The 21,356-nt window shown below is 39.3% G+C and overlaps 1 protein-coding gene across 1 annotated transcript in view; it reads left to right on the top strand.

The window, feature by feature from the left end:
- The window catches only part of CPNE4 (copine 4), a 299,611-nt gene that overhangs the window by 178,814 nt on the left and 99,441 nt on the right, over positions 1 to 21,356 (top strand). The window contains exons 4-6 of the mRNA XM_054595926.1: positions 157 to 231; positions 8,548 to 8,631; positions 11,558 to 11,647. Of these exons, the coding sequence (XP_054451901.1) occupies positions 157 to 231; positions 8,548 to 8,631; positions 11,558 to 11,647 (249 nt within the window). The remainder of the gene's footprint in view (positions 1 to 156; positions 232 to 8,547; positions 8,632 to 11,557; positions 11,648 to 21,356) is intronic.

The raw sequence follows: 21,356 nt of genomic DNA, 5'->3' as shown, positions 1-21,356 counted from the left end.
AAAGTGCCCTGCCATGTTCACTAACATTGTAGAAAACTCTTTTCCCAGCATCAGGTTTTGTTGATTTTTGAACCAAGTATGAGCAAAATTTGTTCGTGAGTCCCTGGGCTGAGTGGTCCAACCGTTACTGTGGCTGATGCATGCCTTTTCCTTCAGGTGATTGCTGAAGAATTATCTGGCAATGACGACTATGTTGAACTTGCATTCAACGCACGGAAATTGGATGACAAGGTAAAGTGTTTGACATTAACCTTATTGAAGGAAGTAATAAAGCCAGCACACAAAGTTTAATCAGATTTTCCCCTACAGCTATGTTTTCCCTTTCAATCCACATTATTAAAAAATCAAAGATTTCAGGGAGATCTGAAAAGTAAGATTTTCCCCAAATTGTGAATTCATTAAGGAGATGAGGGAGAGAACTATAATTAATACAGGACATTTTTATTACACCAACACTTCATTTTCTTCCCAAATGCCACAGGTCAGATGTGCATGGGCAAATATGATTTAACCCCATTGCTAGGGACATTTTAAAGGAAAAGGGAAGATGTGAAAGGGAAGAAAGGTGACATTTATTAAGCACCTATATTTGCCAGGGTTAAAAACTTTTCATGCATTATCATATTTATTCATTGTTATAACTCCCATGCAACAGGCATTATTAACACTGTTTTGCAGATGAGGAAACAGATTTAAAGATGAGGTAACTTGTCTAAGGTCACTTGTGTTAGTCTAGATAATCCAAGACAGGAGTAAATACAGAAGGATTTTATTAGGAGACATGCCTGTGTAGGGAACATAGGGAGGAAGTCTGGAGGAGCTGTCAGCCCACAAAGCAAGTCTGATGAGTAAAGGAGAGAGGGGAAGAAGGGTGGGTGGCCGTGTCATGGAATGCCATGCCATCTAGAAGATTCAGCAAGGCATGAAGGAGTCCTGGGGCCAAAACTGGCTGCCAAGTTCAGGAGTCTTCACCTGAAAGTTATCCTGGAATTAAGGATGGATGGAGTGTTATGAGAAAAAGGAATGCTTCAGACTTCAGGAACTAATCATTTTCAAAAGGCCAAGTTCTAATTGCAGTCATATGCGTTTTACCGAGTGTAACTGTTGAACCAAGCTCTTCACTTATCTGTCCTGTTCCTTATTTAATTGCTACATGAGACAAGTTAATCTTAAGATAAATAAGAACAGTTATGACTTTAAAAAAAAACAGTTAAGACTTTGTGGAACTGAAAAACAATTCCATCACAACAAGGCTTTTGGGGGAAGTAACCACATAGCTCAAAATTTGTTCCCAAGTATTTGGTATGAGGTTTAAAATCACAAACCTCTAGGGGACCATAAGAACTAGACCCTTAAGATCAGTAAGGTTTACTACATACTGTACATCTAGTTTGTGGAGTTAGCCCTTGGCCTCCTCGACTGCACATGCAGTCACTGGCTGGGAACAGCCCATGGGACGCCGGGTCTTGGTGCAAGTTCAGAGTTGGATTTGCGAGCAGCTTAGCTGGGGCCCTTGGTCAGTTGCGCCCCCTGTAACCCCCTGCAAAGCATGTTCCCATGGTCACCACATCCTGTGAATAAGTGGTTCAATTGGTATTTCGGCCCCATGTCTGTCTAACTCCCAGCTGTATTCTTTCCATTATATCTCATATCTTCCACCCAGTCACAGCCTATGTTAGTCTTGTGTATACAGAAAAAGTTCTGCAGCCTCCATTTCTTTGAAAAAGAAAAAAGGGGGATGTCCTCACCATATATTTATGATTTCCCTTCAACCATATCTTTAATCAGAAGGCACATCACATTAATAACTGTATTCACGAAGGACTCCATTTCCCTAGAGTACACCCAGAGAAGAGGGCGTTTGGGGATGTGGCACCACTTTTTCAAACAATTGCTTACAGGCATTAGGCTGAAAAAGGTAAAACAGCACCTAAAGTAATTTCCTAAAGTCTTAAGCAGTCACTTATATCCCAACATATCTCATTCACTCTCACCTACAAAAATACTCAGCCCATTTCTGCATTCATTCATTTAGTCTTTCATTTGTTCATTTATTCACTTATTTGTCAGTCATTTACCAAACCTTTGTTGTGTGCTTGTTATGCACCAGTGGATGGGAAAAGAACATACTTTAAATCACAGTCACACCACAACCTGCAATTCACCATCTAAGTGAAATATAACTATAAACAATAAATGATATAATAATACTACAGCCATTATAGCATGATAAGTGATGTGTAACCTGAGTGTCCAGAAAAGGGTAATTCATTCTGCCTGGGGACACCAGGAAAGAGTTTTTCCTTCTAAATGAATTATATTTGAATTTTTTAGTGTCCTGAGTAGATTGCGTGAAACTTTCACAAACTGCTGCCTTTTGACATTTCCATGAGCTTGGGGCTGGGAGCTGCAGTGCGCATTGATTTCAGTCGGGTGTACGCTTTTAACCTTCACTTCCTTGGGACAATTATGCTCTTTCTCCCCATCACATCTCCGGGTTTCAGAATAATTCACCAAACTCTTTGTAGTGTCTTTTCTGGTGCCAGTATAAGCCATTGGGTCAGTGTGTCGCAATGTTAAGCCACTCATTAAATGGCTTAAAAATGCCTTCTATCTTCTTAGTATTCTCTTAATTACCACTAATTTGTCCTCTGACTAATGTCACAGTAATGAGACTTTGGGGTTTGTCAGTGGGCCCACTGTCTCGAAGGGGTTTGAACAGTTTCCCTTCATTCCAATGAGCACTGCTCACAAAACTGAAAGAGCCCCCATATAGCATGTAAGGTGGTTCTAGATGGCCATTCCCCCCTTGACTGTGCTGATTGCCCAGGGCGCTGGTCACCACTGAGCCTCAATGCCCTAGTGCTGCAGACCCCCGCTCCTTTATCAGGAGCTGGTATCTTGCCCAGACTCCTCAGTATCCAGAGAGGAGCAGACCCTGTTCAGAACAAAGCAGAGGCCACTGCTTCAGTTTGGACTAGAAGGTGAATGGTCTCAGACAGGAGAACAAGGTGTAGAACTTAAGAAACAAGAGGATACCGTGAAGATTATCTCATAGGGCCTCTTCAGGAAATGAAGGCTCTGATTGTTTTGATAACTTGCCCAAAGACACTACTACTGCACAGGTTATCTATTGCTGCATAACAAACCACCTCAAAACCCAGTGACTTAAATGAACATCCCCTTTTATTATATGTCATCATTTTGGAGGGCAGAAATTCAGGCAGGGTTCATCTGAGCAATACTTCTGCTCCTAATGATGCTGACAGAAGTTACTCATAATACTCAGCTTGTGGAGGGGCTTGTCTGGAGAGCGCACTCTAGGTTTGCTCACATGCCTGGCACATGGGATGGCATATGAAAGACTAGGCTCAGCTGTTTGATTCAGCCAGAGTGCCTACATGGTGGTCTTTGGTTAGTCATGCTTCCTGCACGGTGGCAGGCTTTTCCTAGAGAGAGCATCCAGGAGAACCAGGCGGGAGCTGTGTGGCCTTTTCTGACGTGGCCTTGGAAGTCACGCATCATTGCTTGTGCTTCATTCTGTTGGTTACAAGAGGTCCGTGAGGCCAACCCAGAGTTGAGGAGCTAGGCGTGGGCGCCAAGCCTTGATGGGGAGCAGCGCAGTCATAGTGTAGAAAAGCATGTGGACAGGGGACATGGTGGTAGCGATCTTTGGAACATGCAATCTGCCCCAGTGTTTTTGTCATCAAGCTAGAATAATATAATACAGTTACATCGCATCACAGCTGGAAAGTAGTTCCCAGGGGTTCTCAAGGAGAACCTCTTTCTAGCTTTTAGCATTAAATGATGTTCTAGCTAGCTACATGTTAGCAGTTGAACCTATCATAGCTATTAATTGAGAAAATATATCATGACTAAAAGCCACTGAAATAATTAAAGCTCTTAATTTTAAAAATTTGGTTATAAGTATCATGAGAGCAACTAGATCCTAGGAACATTTGAAAAATTGCATTATGAATATGTGGGGAAAATAATGCTATATTCATGGTCTATATTTTAACTTGTCTTTCCAATGTTGGTGAGCAGACCACCTACCTGAAATGGAAATCCAGAATCCTTAAAATCCAAGAGGTAGTCTTCAATGAGAGGTACAGGTACAATAGATTAAGTTTGCAAGAAATAACTTAGTGTTTATCCAGTAGCACTGCAGGTCATTTAGTGAAAAGATGGGCTTTCTAACTTTTAAAGCACATTCATCACATTAACAGCTAATTAGTAGTTAATCTAACAAGTAGGTTAGTAAGTAGTCTCTTTGGGACATTTAAGCCAACAGGGTACTATTCTTTCTCCCCTTTCCTGAGAAAGTATTCATATGGGTGTGCTGGAACTGATTCTCCCACTGGTGGCCTCCACATCTGTAATAGCGATCGTTATAAACTGCACTTTTAGTGTTCCCATTATACAAGTTTGGTGGAGTGCTGTATAAGCAAACCAATCGGTCTCTAAAGCCAAGGTTAGCAAACGTTCTATAAAGGGCCAGATGGTAAATATTTTAGACTTTGCAGGCCATATGGTCTCTGTCCCAAGTACTCAGCTCTGCCTTGGAAGCATGAAGACAAACATAAGCAATCTGTAAATGTATGTGCTTAGCAATGTTCCAATAAAACTTTATTCACAAGAACAGGCAGTGGGTTGGATTTGGGCCACGCACCATAGTTTGCTGATCTCTGTTCTAAAGCAATGTTACATCGGTGCCTGCTGGGCTATGGTTTTACTGTGTTCAGGTGTGCCTGCCTGAAAACTAATCCAGCCACTGTTAATGATAGCAAATTATAACTAATGAGCATCTACAGTGTACCAGGTGTCAGGGGTCTAACCTGCATCCTCTCCAAAATTCATAGCCATATTCTGAAAGATGGGTATTATTATTTCCACTTTACAGATGAGGTCTAGTGAGGCAAATTAAACAGTTTGCCCAAACTCACAAGGCTAGGAAGCTATAGAGTCTGGATATGACTCCAAATCTTTCAGACAATCTTTTATAGTACTAATATTCTATTTCCAAGATCACTGTCCTAGAAGTACACTGCTTCCTTTTCTATTCCAAACTCCAGCTTGTGCCTGATTGCCCTCTCACTTAACTAAATATCTTTCATTCTGGACTAAAAAGGCAGAGTATTAAGGCATGCAAGCTATTAAAAAATTTCACCATAACAAAACCGGTAAAATATCTATATAATTAATCGTATTGCACTAAACTGTCCCAAGGCTCATCTTAGTGCTGATAGTCAGGTAAAGAAGGCTGAAAATTCCAGATTGTGATCATATATTATACACATATAATTATATGCAGAACTGTTGTTTTTAAGCTATAGATGTCTTAGTGTATACTTAAGATATTTTTGAGCTCCTTATGAGTTGTTTTATTTCCAGAAACTAGATGCCTTCTTAGTAAGGTTCCCTGATATATGCATAGAGCTTTACAATGTGTCCTCATGCATTCTCTCTTTTATTGAAAATAATCATAGCAGCAACACTTTTTGATGTTTACCATGTGCCAGGACTGAACTCAACACTTTATGTGCATCAACTTCTCTAATTCTTCCACGTAGCAATGAGGCCAAAGGTGATACCCTTCCATTTATGGATAAGGAAACTGAGACTTGGAGAAGTAAATTACCATGCTCCAGGGCATCCAGATTGTATATGGTGGAGTCGGAACTTTAAAGCAGTTCTGAAGCCAGTGCGCTGCATGTTAGATTGCATTTCTTGAGAGCAGAGACTAGATCCAACCTGTCTTTCCGTAATGTGTCCGCCTGTGACAACAACTCTGTGCTAGCCCTAAGTAGTGTTTTAAGAGAACATGACATAAAATAGAAAAAACATTGCAATGTATTACCCAGAGAAAAAATAAGGCACTAAAGTGGACATAGAATATGATTACAAATATGTTTTTAAAAAGGAAGATAATTATGTCTTGATTTTAGGTAAAATGTTTACCAAAATGTTATCGATAGTCATAGAATTATGGGTACGATTGAGCTATTTTTTTCCTTCTTTCTATTTTTTCATCTTTCTATTTTTCTCTATTTCCTGTTTTTAAATTAAAATGACAGCATTTTTAAATTATCAAAAGGAAAAAAATCGATAGAGTTCTTCCAACAGGGACAGCAACTTTTAAGAACAATTCGCAAACACATTCCCTGAGGAATCAACAGTCTAAATAGGACTCAAGGCCTGAAACTCTTGGAAAAGAAGCCCAAGGGCATCTAGGAACAAGCTAATGTGACCCATGTCCATCAGGGAAGGGAAAGGAGAAGGAGGTTCCAATTTCCTTATGATGTGTGTTGGCACAGAAATAGGCTCCAGGAGAGAATGTCTTGAGTAAATGTATGGAGGTGGGAATCAGCTAGCTGTGTGTCTGGGAGGAAAATGACCCATTTTGGTGGGGAGGTAAGATCTGCAGGGCAGACTTATTAATTAAAGCAACCCTTGAGGGTTCTTGACAAGATTAAGGCTGTGGTAAACAGGCATCTTTAGAAATAGAATGGAAGGGTATTTTCCATACTGTGGATGTTGTGAATTTTGGTGTTTAGTTCTTGGTTGGGTAAGGAGGAAAGCCAAAGGAAAAATAATTATTCCAATTTCCCATCCCTTCTCTTTTTAGGTATCCTACAAAGCTTCTAGTATTGATATTCTTCACTACAGAGCCAGTATTATTTTCCTGTTCAAAATCCTTCTGTGGTTTTACGTTGCCTCTCAAGGCAAATGCAAAGACTTCCGATGAGTATTTAGAGCCCTTCACATCATGGAGCTGGCTTTGTCAGCCTTGCCTCCAATTCCTCCCTTACACAGCCTGAGGCTGCAGTGGAACCAAGCTACTTGGTGTGCCTGCTCTGTTTACTCTTCACACCTTCACTCAGTCTGTTTCCTCCTGACAGATATCCTTCCTCAAACTATGGTTTCCAGTCAAAATCCACCAACTTCCCGTGTTCTCTGTTATTATTCATTCATGCATTCTTACTTAGCCCTCAGATATGTTTATTTGTGTACTTGACTTACCACAGAACTAGATGGTTCTTTGGAGAGCTGAGAAGAGGTTTTAGCTTTCTTAACAGTCTAACGTCAATCATGAAGGCTGTATGATGAGTATTTTTCCTGAGAGTATTTTGTTGAGTTGAAGCCTATGATGGCTATGGCTTTATTCTCCTTTGCTGCAGTCTAGATTGCGGCGGGGAGCAGATAACCTGCCGAAATACATAAGAGTGTCATAAGTAAGGCTATTGCTCAGAGAACTTCCTATACCAGGTGTTCATGTCATTCATTCATTTATTTATCTATTGGTTCATTCATTCAATAAGCACTATGTACCACTCAAAGCCAGACACTATGGAACATGCTGGAGAAAGGATAGAAATATAAAGGAAAATAAGACATTGTTCCTCTTCTCTGAGAGTTTACAATCTATTGGAGTATTAAAAAGTTTCAGAAGAAGGATACGAATTAGGTCTGCTTCCAGTAGTAAAATACCTGTTTGTTTTACATTATTCTCCCACTGAAAATAACTATAAACACTGGATAAGACACAAGAAACATTTTTTTGAGCGTCCTAAGGCAGCCAAGATTTGATGGGCCAAGAAAAACTTGAGAGAAGAAAAATCCATTGAGGTGAATCAGACATCCTATTCAGATTTTCCACTCAAGGCAATTCCTCAAGGCTGATTAGTAAAACAACTTGGATGTGGAAGCTGAGAAGCCTAGCAGGAATAGCTAGTAAGAAATAGAGAAACTGGGCAAAGGTTCTGGTAGTCTCATGGAACTGGGGAAGCAACCAATACTGAAGTTCGGGGCTACTAAGAGAGCCGTGGCTAAAGCTTTGTAGGTGCTTCAGAGAAAAGAAGTAATCCAGCAGTCTGAGTGACATCTCTGAAGGCATTCACTAATAAGCAAGTAGCACAGAGAGAAACTGAACAAAAAGCTAGAACCAAAAGATCATGGAGATACACAACCTTTGAGGGTCTCACAAATAAAAATTGGCATCAAGGGCTGGTCAAGGAGGAATAGCTCTCATAGACACCCAGTCTTTTAATTGGAGCCCTTTAAGGGCCATACCCAAGCAATAGAGGAATCGGAAATAGATTGGGCCTTTGCCAGAAGCTAAAGACTCATCTAAAGGCTTTATAATCCTTTTTACACAGTGCCTAGTATTCAAAAGTTAACAAGCATACCAAGAGGCAAAACTAAGAAACAGATCATAGAGACAGACCCATAGGTGATCAAGATATTGTAGACATCAGGCATGGGCTTTACAGTAATTATAATTAACATGTTTAAGGCAGCAGCTACATTGCTTCTCAAAGAACTGGCATTTGGATTGATCTTTGAAGAATACCTTGATCTTAACCAAGTACTTCCTTCTCAAAGGATGTGGAGTTCAGAACAGTTTATTCTAGCCAAGGTTGGGTCACAGGATGATGAATACAATAGGGAAAGATCAAATCCAGAGGTGTTTGATCCAGGGCTGAACTAGATGTATTTGTGCAGAGGAAGAGAAACAACTCACTTTTGTTTATGTATCTGTTTTAGGATTTCTTCAGTAAATCTGACCCATTTCTGGAAATTTTTCGTATGAATGATGATGCAACTCAGCAGCTTGTACACCGAACTGAGGTAAGAAGAGTCATCTTCAGCTATGCCATCTCATCTCTTAAGATAATAAATTGACCTGTTTTGAGAAATCCCTTATATTCCTTAATGTCTGCAGCTATACACTCAGGCATGGATTCCTCACTGTTCTCAAGAGGACTCTTTAGTCTCGATTTAGATATTAGAAGACCCTTTCTCACCCAAATTTTTCATTATTGACCTTCAATGCAAATAGCCAGCAACTTATTAATAATAATAAAAAATATATAAACATTTAATGAAGCTGACTAGGTGCCAAGCAAGGTACTAGGTGATTTTATATCCATTATTTTATCTACTTCTCACAACAATCCCTTGACATGCTTATTATCACCCCCATTTTGCAGTTGAATAGACTGAACTTTTGGGAGGTCAGGTCACTTTCCTGGTCTCACAGTTAATAAGGGGTACAGCTGGAGTTTGAATTGAGTTTGTTTGACCCTGGGCTTCACTGTAATTTGGAAAGGCAACCCGCCTCCTCAGGGAAAGTTCATACACTGGACTGATGTCCAGCCTATCCCATGGACAACTGCCCTGCCTCAGCAGCCACTTGGTCCAGCTGCATCCCCCTCTCGCTCCCCCCGCTTTCTCCATGTGACTCTAGGCCTTATGCTTCACTATCCAAACCCCCACAACCACTACTATACATCTCTGAATAACCAACGCAATCTCTACTTTTTGCTTTATTTATTTATTTTCTTTATAAGCAAGTCCAAGAGAGATTCTGTGGGAGTGAGAAGGAGTAGGTGGGGTAATTTTGATGTGTGGCTTGGAGAAGACTCTATGGTGCTTACCCGTGGTAGGGTAAAGGAAAAAGAAACTCTCATGACTCATAGGATGGTAGTGGGGGTGCCATGTTCCCAGTCCCCCACACTGGAAATCCAGATCCATTTTCCTGAAGTGACAGAGTTTCAGGGAACATTAGGGAAACAATATGTCATACTTAAAGTAGACAAGAATTAAATAGTCTTGAATGGGCTAGTCTGTGGATATCATTTAGGGCATAGTTGGCATTTAATAAAATGCGTTTAATAAAATAATGAATACATAAATGGAGTTGAGTATAGATAGCATGTCCACTACATGTTATAGCACAATGTGATTCTCTGGAACTTAATCCCTGGGAAATAGATGGGGGTCCAACTGGGACAGTCTTAACCACCACTGAATAGAATCTTTTCACACCTAAAGATTCCTGGTAGGACAGGCTTTTTAAGGAGAAGTAAATAAACTTTGGAAAAGATCAGAAGTGGTATCCACTCAAACTTTTACTACAGTCAATGAATGGAGGCTTTCATGTGCAGGGAGAACAGAGATGGATGGTGTATTATTGGATTTCTCTCACAACATCCTTCTCTCCTTTGCTCCTGGCAGCATTTCTCTTCTCATCATTAATATTGGTAAATTCTCCTATCCCAAGAATCTCTAGAACTTCTCCCCTTTACCTCATTACTGAGGGGCTTCTAGAGTCTCACAAGAAATGAGATTGTAAACTTTTCCAGTGAGCCAAGCAACATAACACTGATTTTTCTTCGTGGGCATGTACACGCCCCATTTTAATTACAGAGAAAATTTCTAGTTGAAATTTTGGTTTGCTACTGAGTTTTTCAAAACTGTTGTAACAAAACATCTCTACTTCTTAGTATTTTCATAGAAAGGTGAAAATTTTGAACTAACCCAGATAACTTTATTTAATTTTTCTTTTCACTATCACCTTGATCATACCAAGACAAAGTCATACAGGAAAATTATTTTTCCACATTAGTGAATTAAAAGAAATTTAATAATGAGCCCATGATAAGGAATAATTGTAATAATGAATAATTCATAGTTACATTAAGGAATCCAGTAGAAGAGAAAATCACTTATAAAGTAGCTATGTTATTTGGATAGAGAATTTTTTTTTTTTTTACAATGCTAAGACTTCTGCTAACCAAAAACTTCATAGGAATAAAAATCAGTGTGACAGAACTTCATTTGAAGTTCATTTGTATGTCCCCTTGAGCAGTGGTTACACACATCAGAATCACCTAAGGGTGCCCACCCTCCAGAGTTCCTGTCCCTAGGTCTGGGTGGAACCTAGAAATTTGCATTTTAAACAAGTTCTCAAGTGATACTGCTCCTGCCGATGCAGGAATCACACTTGGGGAACCCCTGGGCTGGAGTATACAGTACAGTCTTAGGCACAGAGAGATCCGTCCTACAACAAATTGAATTATTTGAATCATAGTGATGACAGGATCAGACTTGATTCAGGACTCTGAAGCAGTATTTAGCCAAGTTCGTGATTAGTAAGCTGCCTTTAAAAGAGTTCCTCTGTACTATAGACTTAGTTTGTGACACTGGAGATCTGCCTTGTGTCTATCTTCCTTAGGATAGGTAGTATAAGTATCTCCTGGAATCTTTCTTTTCAAAACTTCTCTTCTGATTTGCAGTCTGACCTAACTCAAGGTCATGGGTTACCAAAGACCATTCAGTTCTTCAGCAGTAGGGTTGTCCTGCCACACCCCCACACCCACCAATAGTCTTGGCCTGTGCTGACCTCAGGAGAAGAGGATTTATGCTAAAGGACTGACAGTCCTACAGAACAGGGGATCTTTTATCAGAAGCCAGGGGCAGCCCCACCTTATTGATATAGAATGGCTCATCCCCAGTATGCACATACTGGACAGTATTACTGTCATTATTCTTGAAACAGCCAGGCCAGTGATCACAGGAATTCTGCCCCTAATGACTCACTTGAGTGGACACCCTTACAAGATTTACTACTCCAGGTTTTTATTAAGGCACCTGTTCCAGAAACTGTCCTTTTCCTAAGTGCCACAGTGCTTCTCAAGCAGTTTTTATGTTGCAATGTGAAAATGACATGCATTTCATCCTCCTCAACTATCCCCTTCTTTCTTTCTCTCAGGTGGTGATGAATAACTTAAGCCCAGCCTGGAAGTCATTCAAAGTATCAGTAAATTCCCTCTGCAGCGGCGATCCAGACCGCCGGCTAAAGGTCAGGAATCTGTGCCTGAGAAATGAAATATTTATGTATTTAATCCTCTTCTTTCTCCTTAAGTGAATGTTGGCAAATCCAAAATTTTCTCTACCATTTCACAAATCCCTTAGCATCTTTTTTTGGAAAAAACAGGGGTTCTTTTTTCTGCTACAGCCATTGACGCTCATGAGCTAGCCCAAGATCAATCCCAATTTTGTTACATCAAGAGGCAAATCTTACGGCTTCTCAGAGAAAAATTGTGGCAATAACTTCAGGGTATAATGGGGAGTTATTAAAAACACAAATATTGCTGTATTGATTATCTATTGTTGCATAACAGACTACTCCAAAATTTAGTAATTTAAAGTAATAACCATTTATTTAGCTTAAAATTCTATGCTTTGGCAAGTTGAGCTCCCCTAAGAGGTTTTTCTCTTGGTCTTGCTTAGACTTTCTCACATTGGCAGACAACTGCACATGAGCTGGCTGTCGTCTAGAATGATTGGGGTGGTTGGGCCATATGTCTCTCAGCATCTCGCAGGCTAGCTTGGCCTTATACACAGAGCAGCCTTGGGGTTCCAAGAAGACCAAGAGCAGAAGCTGTGAGGTCTTTTGAGGTCTTATCTTAGAACTCATACATAGTCACTTCCTCCACACTCTGTTGGCCAAAGCAAGTCATATGGCTGTCCTAGATTCAAGGGGTGAGGAAATAGGAAATAGATTTCACCTCTTGATGGGAGGAGTTTCAAAGTATTCTGGTCAATTTTGTTTTCAGTTTACCACAGATATATTTTGAATACCATGGGAATGTAGAGGTTGGAAGAAAAGATGCATTGTGAGAGTCAGGATGGCCAAAGGAAGGCAATAGGCTAAATGCCAGAGCAAACTCCAGGAGACATTGCCTATGGTCTGTAGTCTGGCCCTCTCTCTACGTTGGAAGTCCAAAAGCTTGGACATATTATTAGTGTCCCAGAGTTGATTCTACCAATTCAGGGTGACTAAATTCGAGAGAGACTGAAACCTATAAAGCCAATTAATTAACATTGAATGAGAGGCATGACCATCAAACCAACTTAACATTCACTTCACCTTCACCAGGGGATTTTCTCTGTGTGGGCAAACCAGAGAGCAGACAATTGTCAGAAGGTTGCTGCGATAACCTGAAAAGAAAGACAGGGATGCTGGATAATGGCAATGGCTAATGGCTTCAGACTAAAAGTTTGGGATATCTCCTCCACAATCGCAATATAGGGCCATTAAGCAGACTAAATGTTTGTATTGATCTTTCAAGGCACCTAATCCCATGGAAAGTGTCATATGGTCATCGCCAATGTTTGTTTTCGAAACTTTATATGTTCCTCTCTCTTTTGCCCCACAAGTCTTCTTTCTTCTCTCTTTCTCCGCCACTGGATCATTTTGAAGCAAATCCCAGATCAGGATGGACTCATCCCTTACGCACAACAAACATAGTGCCGGGGCCCACTATACTTTTAAGAGCCAATGAAAATATTTTAATTGCTTTTAAAACCAGAAGAAAAAAAATGAACTTGTAAAGCTGAATAAGACGTTTTAATTTTTTCTCACTTCAGAAAACAATGACATTTTTAGGATCCCAAAAATCTATTATAGCCGAAGTGTCTAAGACCAACAAAAGTCATGATGTGGCCCTGCCCCAAACATTGTATCATTTCATCCCCAGATATTTCAGTGTATATCTCTAAAAGGTAAGGACCCTTTCTATAAACATAATTGCAAACCCATTGTTATATCTAAAAATATAAACTAAGCTTCCTTCTAATCAAATGTTTTGCCACTATTCACATATGACTGATTGCCTAATTTATGAAAACATTTAGTGTTTTTTTTTAATTAGGATCTAAACAAGGTTCAAGCATTGCACTAGATTGAAATGTCTCTGAAGTCTCTTTTAATCTGTTAGTTGCCTCTTCCTCTTTTTTCTCCCTTGTAATTTACTTATTGAAGAAACAAAGTTGGTTTGTTTTGCAGCATTTCTCACATTCTATATTCCCTACAAACAGTTCTTTGAAACCTGACCAACTTCGGGGTCTCTTTTCTGGCAAGAATGCTTTACAAGTAACGGTGCTCTCTTACGGTGTTAACTGTCGTTGAGGAACATTGCCTAGATTCATTATTTCATTAGGGTTTCCAAAATGGTATTTTTCTGATGCTATCATTTCTTTGTTATTTGTAATTCAGAATCCCTCTGTAAAGAAAGACTTTAATAACTATTTTGTTTGCTGAAGTATGATTTGTACACAAAAGGTAGAATATGGTTTATTTGGCTTTTGTTTTCTTTTTACCAATTTTCAGAATAACAAGTTATTTCTCCATCATCCTCCATGGGTGACTAGTGAGGTCCCTCAATGTTACTAAGAATTCATGGATTTTTTAAAATATACTCAAGTATTTCTTTTGTTATTATATCTTTGAAAACTTGAATTGTCCCATGTTTAACCAGTTGGCTCTTGAGTTCTTTTGATTAAATTTAATAGCGTTTAATAGTTTCCTTGCTTTCTGGTATGAATTTTTAAAGTCATTATTCTTTAAGTTCTTTTTCTCCATAAGTTATATCTCTCTATGGATGGTAACTCATATTTTAAAAATCTTGACTTCTTCTCCATAGTTAACCTCTACACCATAAAACTATCAGGTTCATTTATTTCATTTTGCTTTCAGTTTTTAGGATTTATTTTTACAATTATAATTTTGTTTTATAATTATATAAAATTTTACATGATTCTAAAGTCAAAACTACAAAATAAGGTGTATTCAGGAAAGTTTAGCTCTCGCTCCTGTCTTTCCCAATTTTTACCCTCTCTCTTTACAGGTAATCATTTTTTAGTATATTTTAATACCTGGTAGAGCCAGCCCCTCCCACTTTAGCATTCCTTGTCTTTTTAAGGGTTTTCCTGGATATTTAGCTTGTTTGTTCTTTCTGCTTAGCTTTATAAACAACAAGTACCAGATGAAGAAAAGGAAGCTTGATGGTATTTTTATTGAGATTGCAAAGGAAATATCTTTTAATATCGTCTTTCTATCCCAGAACATGACATTCATTCATGTCCCTCCTTGAATTTTGCAAGAGGGCTTAATGTTTTCTCTTACAGGTTTCGAATGTTTGTTTTTAAGTTTATGCCTAATTTCCTTCTCTCTCTTTCTCTCTCTTTATTTTGCTATTGTAAATTGGGACTTTCATTATACATTCTAACTGTTGTTTGTATACATAAAAGCTATTGAATTGTTTTCTTAAATTACTACTTTATTAAGTTCTATTATTTCTGTTAATTTTTTTTATGTAATTCCAAATATGTAATTGCATCATTTGGAAGTAGATAGTTTTTCCCTACTTACTTAACTAATGGCTCCACTTATTTCTCTTCTTTAGTTGTGTGGACCAATGCATGTTAAGCAGTAGTAGAGAGAGAAGGCATCCTTGTCTTATTCATCACTGTAGTAAAAAACTCTCTAGTGCTTCCCCATGAGTTCCGACAGAGATAAATTTTACTAAGTAATTCTGAAGGTGTCAGAGGTTTAGATTTTTCTAAGCCACATCTACTGAACCTTAAATACCTGTGGTAGCATCAGAGAGGATTCTTATTTGTTGTGGTCACGCAAAGACAGAACTGCAGCCTGCTGACTTGTCTTCTGAACTATGTGAAAGACCTTGCACTACTTCATGAATTGACTTAAATTTATATTTAATATTAACTATTTAATGAAATTATTCATGATTTCCACGGCCTATTTGCGTCTTTGTCCAAATCATACCTCTATTTATTTCTAACCATACTATGAGATAGCTTCCATTGTCTTCATCTTACAGATGAAGAAACTGAGGGTCAGCACCCTATCTAGTCAAATGCCAAATTTAATGCTTTTTATTAAATTGTGCTGCCTCTATTTTGTTTACTAGAAAATAAATCATCCTGATAAAGCATATCCCTTTACTCTGACCCAACCACAAAGTTTATTTGTCATCATTCTTATATTTGAAAGAAACAAGACTTGTCTTTATGTAACATCTTTCATAAAGTCTGAGAAACTACCAATTATTTTACAAACCACTAAGGGGGGGAAATGCCCTCAATTAAACTTATAACACATTGCTTTCTTATCAATCTGTGATTGATAAAAAAGTAAATACATGCCTCATAGTTTCTATGAAATATGGTATTAATCATTTCCTTTGATTTGATAAACATGGTATGAACATATTCTTTAGGAGGCAATGCTGTTATTCAGAATAGCTTCTTCCAACCCTGGCTGGTAGCTCAGTTCGTTAGAGCATTGTCCCAATAGGCCAAGGTTGTGGGTTCGACTCTCAGTCAGGGCACATATAAGAAGCACCCAATGAGTGCATAAATAGGGAGAACAACAAAGTGATGATTCTCTTCCTTCCTCTCTCTCTCAGAATAGGTTCCTCCAGACTGGAGTCTTGAAGAAGAGAGTAAGATGGCACCCTTAGTAAGCATTTATCAACACCCTAATTGTGCCTAGTACTATGGGGAAAATGCCATGCCAAAATAATCTAGGCAAACACCATATAAGTACCCTGAGGCCAGTTCCTAATGAGAGAAGAAGATAGGGTGCCTAATAAACTCTGTGAAGAATGTCTTCAAGCTACCTGTGTGGTTTGAGTTCTCCTTCTCTAATCCTCTCTCCACAGAGTTCATCAGGCATCCTCTGAGTATGGTTGGTAGAAGCTAGTTGCCTTGAAGAGGGATCTGTGGTGATGGGGACCAGTTGTTTCTGTATCAGCCTGCCCCAGGCTTTATTCAGGAGAGAGGCCCAGGTTGTGGTGGGATAGGCACAAGCAAGACACAGCGGAAGGAAGTAGCTGAAGAGAAGGAGAAGCAGTTCCCCAAAGTCAAAACCAATGTAATAAGGCTCTGGAGTCCATGAAAGGGTAAGGGGTGCAGGTCTAAAGCAACCAAAAAATGACACTTTCACCCACAATATGCCTTGCTCATTCTTGATGCCCTCCCTCTTCTGCAGCCACATCGCATTGATTTAAAACAGCCATGTTCACAAGCCCCCCTGTTACACCCCCAAAGCTGGATTCCTGGCCAATCAGAAAAGTGCTCTATTGAATCAGAATCCCAGACCCCATTTGTCCTGGAATCTTCATTTTAACAATTTTCCCAAACAATGCTGGTGCAGGCCGTTTGTCAAGCACACACTGAGTAACACTGTCTTCCTAATGACTCTCCAAACCTAGCTGAATTGCTGGTGCCTCTCTTAAGTAGTTCAGTATTTTTTCTGCCATCTGAGTGCAAAACTAAGTGTATATGTATTCATACACTCTGCTCTCCATCCTTTAGGTAACGCTTAGCTTTTATCCTTTGCTTACATCAGCTGTTCATGCCCCCGCTTCTCATGTGTGACCAGAGCATCTTAAATTGAAATTGTATGCTCTCCACAAATTCACTTTCTTTGCTTTGGACTCTTTGGGCCACACTGACACACAATTGCCAAATGGATTTGACTCCTGGAGTGTGCTTTTGAAGTTTGCATTGAACCTTGCCGCTTTATTCCCAACCCCATTGACTTAACTCCTGGACCCGAGTACCCCTATTTTGCCTCTGGTCCTTGGGACTTAGTTGTCATACTTGTTTTCTTTCTGTTTCATTCTGATTTTCTCTAACAAACCTTCTGGCTCACACTACTTGGAAAAGAAAAAAATCCCACCCCAGTTCCAACCCCCAGATCCCAGTTCTTAACAGTGGCCCTAATTCATCTCCATGATTCCCCCAAACCCATAGAAGGGCTTCAATCATGATATACCTCATTGGTTACATTAGCATTCCTGATTCTTTGTACAAAACACAGGAAATTGGAATTGAGGGGTCCATTGTTAAAAAACCTATGATAAAGACCTTGTCAGGCAGTTGAAAGCAAGTTCAAAACTGATGGTTGCCAAATGGGAGGAAGATTGGGGAGCCAGGTGAAGAAAATGAAGTGATTAAGAAGTACAGATTGGTAGCTACAAAATAGTCATGGGGATTTAAAGTGCAGAATAGGGAATATAATCAATAATACTGTAATAATTATGTATAGTGCCAGGTGGGTACTAGACTTACGGGAGGGAACCACTTCATAAGTTATATAAATGTCTGACCATTATGTTACACACCTGAAACTAATATAAAAATTACTGAATGTCAACTATACTTGAAAAATAAAAGAATTAAAAAGAAAAAGAGAGCAAGTTCACTTCCCTCTCTACCTACCTTACAATTGATAGGGGAGAAAAACTTGCATGGTTCATGGCCCTGTTAAATTATCTTGAGATCTGTTAAAATTCAGATGCTTTCTTTTTAGCCTTCCTGCACTTGAGAGCTGCTGATTTTATCCCTGTTGATAATTCACTCAGCCTAAATGTCCTGCAATTATCAGAGGATTGCAGACTCATCCCAGCCTCTCTACAGTGGATCAGCCCTGGTGCAGAAATTCTTGACTCCACATAAACAAATGGCACCTTTGAGCCCAGCGGGCTGCCTCTACTGAGAGCTATAATCAATACTGCAGTATGAAAAAGCAATAACCAGCTTAAATAGTGTTAAATTATGCAGGAATAGAAGAGCCTTCTGAATGAGAGAAAACATATATTACCTTAGTTTTAATAATTTTTTCATTAATATTATCTCCCCTTTTCTAAAAAAAAAAAAATGAGGAACTCTCTCTGTTTAAGCAAATTGCTTAAAATGACACAGCAAAGTAACACAGCCTTAGTTTAAATCCATCTCATGCTCTATAGGCCCTGCTTGTAACTATTAAAAGACAGTTAACATTTACTGAGCATTCACCAGCTATCAAGTGCTATGCTGGACACTGCGTACATTATTTCATTCAACTCTATAATTAGCATAGGCTAAACAAATATGCCGTAAAAAAGAGCCCCATACAAAGTGAGTTTATTTCTTATTCACATAACAATCAAAGGGAAACTGTTCTAATGAGGGTCTTCCTCTCCTCCATGCAGTGATTCAGGGAGTTTATGGCTTCTGCCCAGGGCTCATCCATAGCCTCAGGTCTCATTGTTGCTTGCGTCCAGCAGGCAAAAGAGTAAAAAATGTGGAGAGAGCTCTCTCTAGAAGGGTTAGCTGAAAACAACACTTGACATTGCTGCCTCTATTCCAGTGACCAAAACTCAGTCCTTTGGCCCCACTGAACTACAAGGGAGGCTGGGAAATGTGGGCTAGTGAGATGCCTAGAAAGAAAACAGATTTTTAGTGACCAGCGAGCTGATTCTACAGGGAGGCACTTTCATTTTCAATTATAGTTGACATATAATATTGTGTTAGTTTCAGGTGTACAGCATAGTGATTAGAGATTTATATAACTTACAAAGTCGTCCCCCCAGCAAGTCTAGTACCCACCTGACATGATACATAGTTATGGTAATATTGTGGACGGTATTCCCTAAACTGCAGCTTACATTCTGTGACTGTTTTTATAACTGGCAATTTGTACATCTTTATCTCTTCCCTTTTTTCACCCATCTACCTAATCTCCTCTGCCAACCATCAGTTTGTTCTCTGTACCTGTAAGTTTGTCTCTGTTTTGTTGGTTTATTTTGTTTTTTAGATTCCACATATAAGTGAAATTATATATGGTATTTGTTTTCTCTGTGCGACTTATTTCACTTAAAATACTACCCCGAGGGCCTGTCCATATTGTCACAAATGGCAAAATTTTATTCTTTTTTTATGGCTGAGTTAATATTCCACTGCATATATGTACCACCTCTTAATTTATCCATTTGTCTATCCATGGTCTCTTAGGTTGCTTTCATACCCAGAAGTAGGATTGCTGGGTCACATGGTAATTCAATTTTTAATGTTTTGGGGAACTTCCATACTGTTTTCCATAGCAGCTGCACCGATTTACAAATCCACCAATAGTGTATGAGGGGAGACATTCTTATTATCCCCATGATGCAAGCGAGAAAACTGAGGCTCAGAAATGGGAAATAACTTAATTAAATTTATGGGGCTTGCAAATGACATAGCCAGAAGCAAGTCTGTCTGACTCTGGAACCTAAACTCTCTGCCAGCACTGTCCGGTGCCACTTTCCATGATGATGGAAATGCTCTGCCTCTGTGCTGTCCAGAACAGCCACTGCCCGCATGTGGCCAGAGTAGTTCTCTCCTAAGTTCTCCTCTCTTTCTCTTCAAATCCCCTTCCTAGTTTCAGTCCTTTTATTCTGTTGGTATTTCATCTGTTCTTCTCCAGTACCATCGGAAGAGATAATTCCACCCCTTTGAGTGGCAAGCCTCTGCTGCTAATGGGTGCCCTCCTCTGTCAGCCTCGTGACTCCAAAGCAGGTGGGATGGGCCTCCTATAAATGAGGTCAGCAGTAGGTACTTCAATTACAAGATAACTTTTCATCAGCAAGAATCAGGTCTGGGTTTTTTTTTTTTCAATATCTAAGAAGAGAACACACCTTGCCAAAGCAAATGCTATGGTTTTTTTTTTTCAAAGAAGCCATACAATCTGTTTATATATATATAAGGATCTTGAGAATTAATGCTTAATGGGTGAAAGTTTCAGTGGGGAAGATGGAAAACTTCCAGAGATGGTTGGTAGTGAAGGTTGCACAACAATGTGAATGCACTTAATGCCCAGAGTTTTACACTCAAAATGGTAGATTTTATGTTAAGTATCTTTTACCACAATTTAAAAATGTTTTTTAAAAAAAGAATCTCCTGCCTGTTAACATGACTTTGAACTTGCCCCTTTTGAAATGACTACTCCGACTCATTTATTGAACTCAGGAGTGTTTGACTCCTGCCTACACCTGGCATCCCTTACCTAAAGTGGCTTTTGCTCGGTCAACAGTCTGGGATGAGGGTATGGCAGCTCCTAAGAGATTTCTGAGCACAAATTCCTCCCTCTGAGAGACCCTCATAGAGGTGGAAGGGAGGTTCTTCCTTGCACCATTATAACAAAGAGCATAAAAGAGGTTGCACAGTCTAGCCAAAGTATGTTCTGGAAAACTGTCCATGGTCATGTTCAGTCTTTGACTCAGAAAATGTTTTTTTGAGGAAATTACATTTGGAAAAATTTTGAAACTCTGCACTAAAAGCACCAAATAGACACTAATCAGTGCCCTGGTCAGATTTCTAGTTTAAAGTGAAAAGAAGAGTCCTCTTACCTTCTGAGGTAGACATTTCCCCACTAGAGAGAACATCCACCTCAATAAAGCACAATTGCTGTGATGAGAAGCAGTCTCCTCACATCATTTAACCCACGCATGCCTGCTTCTGCACTGAAAGTTAGGATAGCCAACCAGCTCCTGGGAAGATGCTTGAGAAAAACTAGGAAGCTGGACAGAGTTGCTGAATGATGAAGGGGGAGAAATAGTGTAAATGGAAAGTCTGAGAAGTTTCTGATGCAGCTTTGTGGTATGATATAAACTGTGGGTCTCTGTCCAAATGAAGCCGTGCGCTGGTAACAGGCTCTCACTTATGCTGGTTGCTCTTAGTTGTGGTGGTGGTGGTGGTGGTGTTGTTGTTTTAAATGAAATAATTAGTTTATTTATTTATGCAAGCCACTTCACTATTCATCGCACCACTTTGTGTTTTTTTGTTGTTGTTCAACCCATATTTATAACGCATGCATTAATTAACTAAAGAAAACAAATCTGTACAACTTAAACTAAAAGGGGAACTTCCATTTCCAGAAAGCTTTCCTGGTATAAATC

This window comes from Pteronotus mesoamericanus, unplaced genomic scaffold, assembly GCF_021234165.1.
Source record: "Pteronotus mesoamericanus isolate MK-2021 breed Mesoamerican mustached bat unplaced genomic scaffold, CSHL_Meso_final scaffold_54, whole genome shotgun sequence".
Classification (NCBI taxonomy): domain Eukaryota; kingdom Metazoa; phylum Chordata; class Mammalia; order Chiroptera; family Mormoopidae; genus Pteronotus; species Pteronotus mesoamericanus.
Note: the sequence above shows the minus strand (reverse complement) of the source record. Positions and strands in the feature narration are given on the sequence as shown.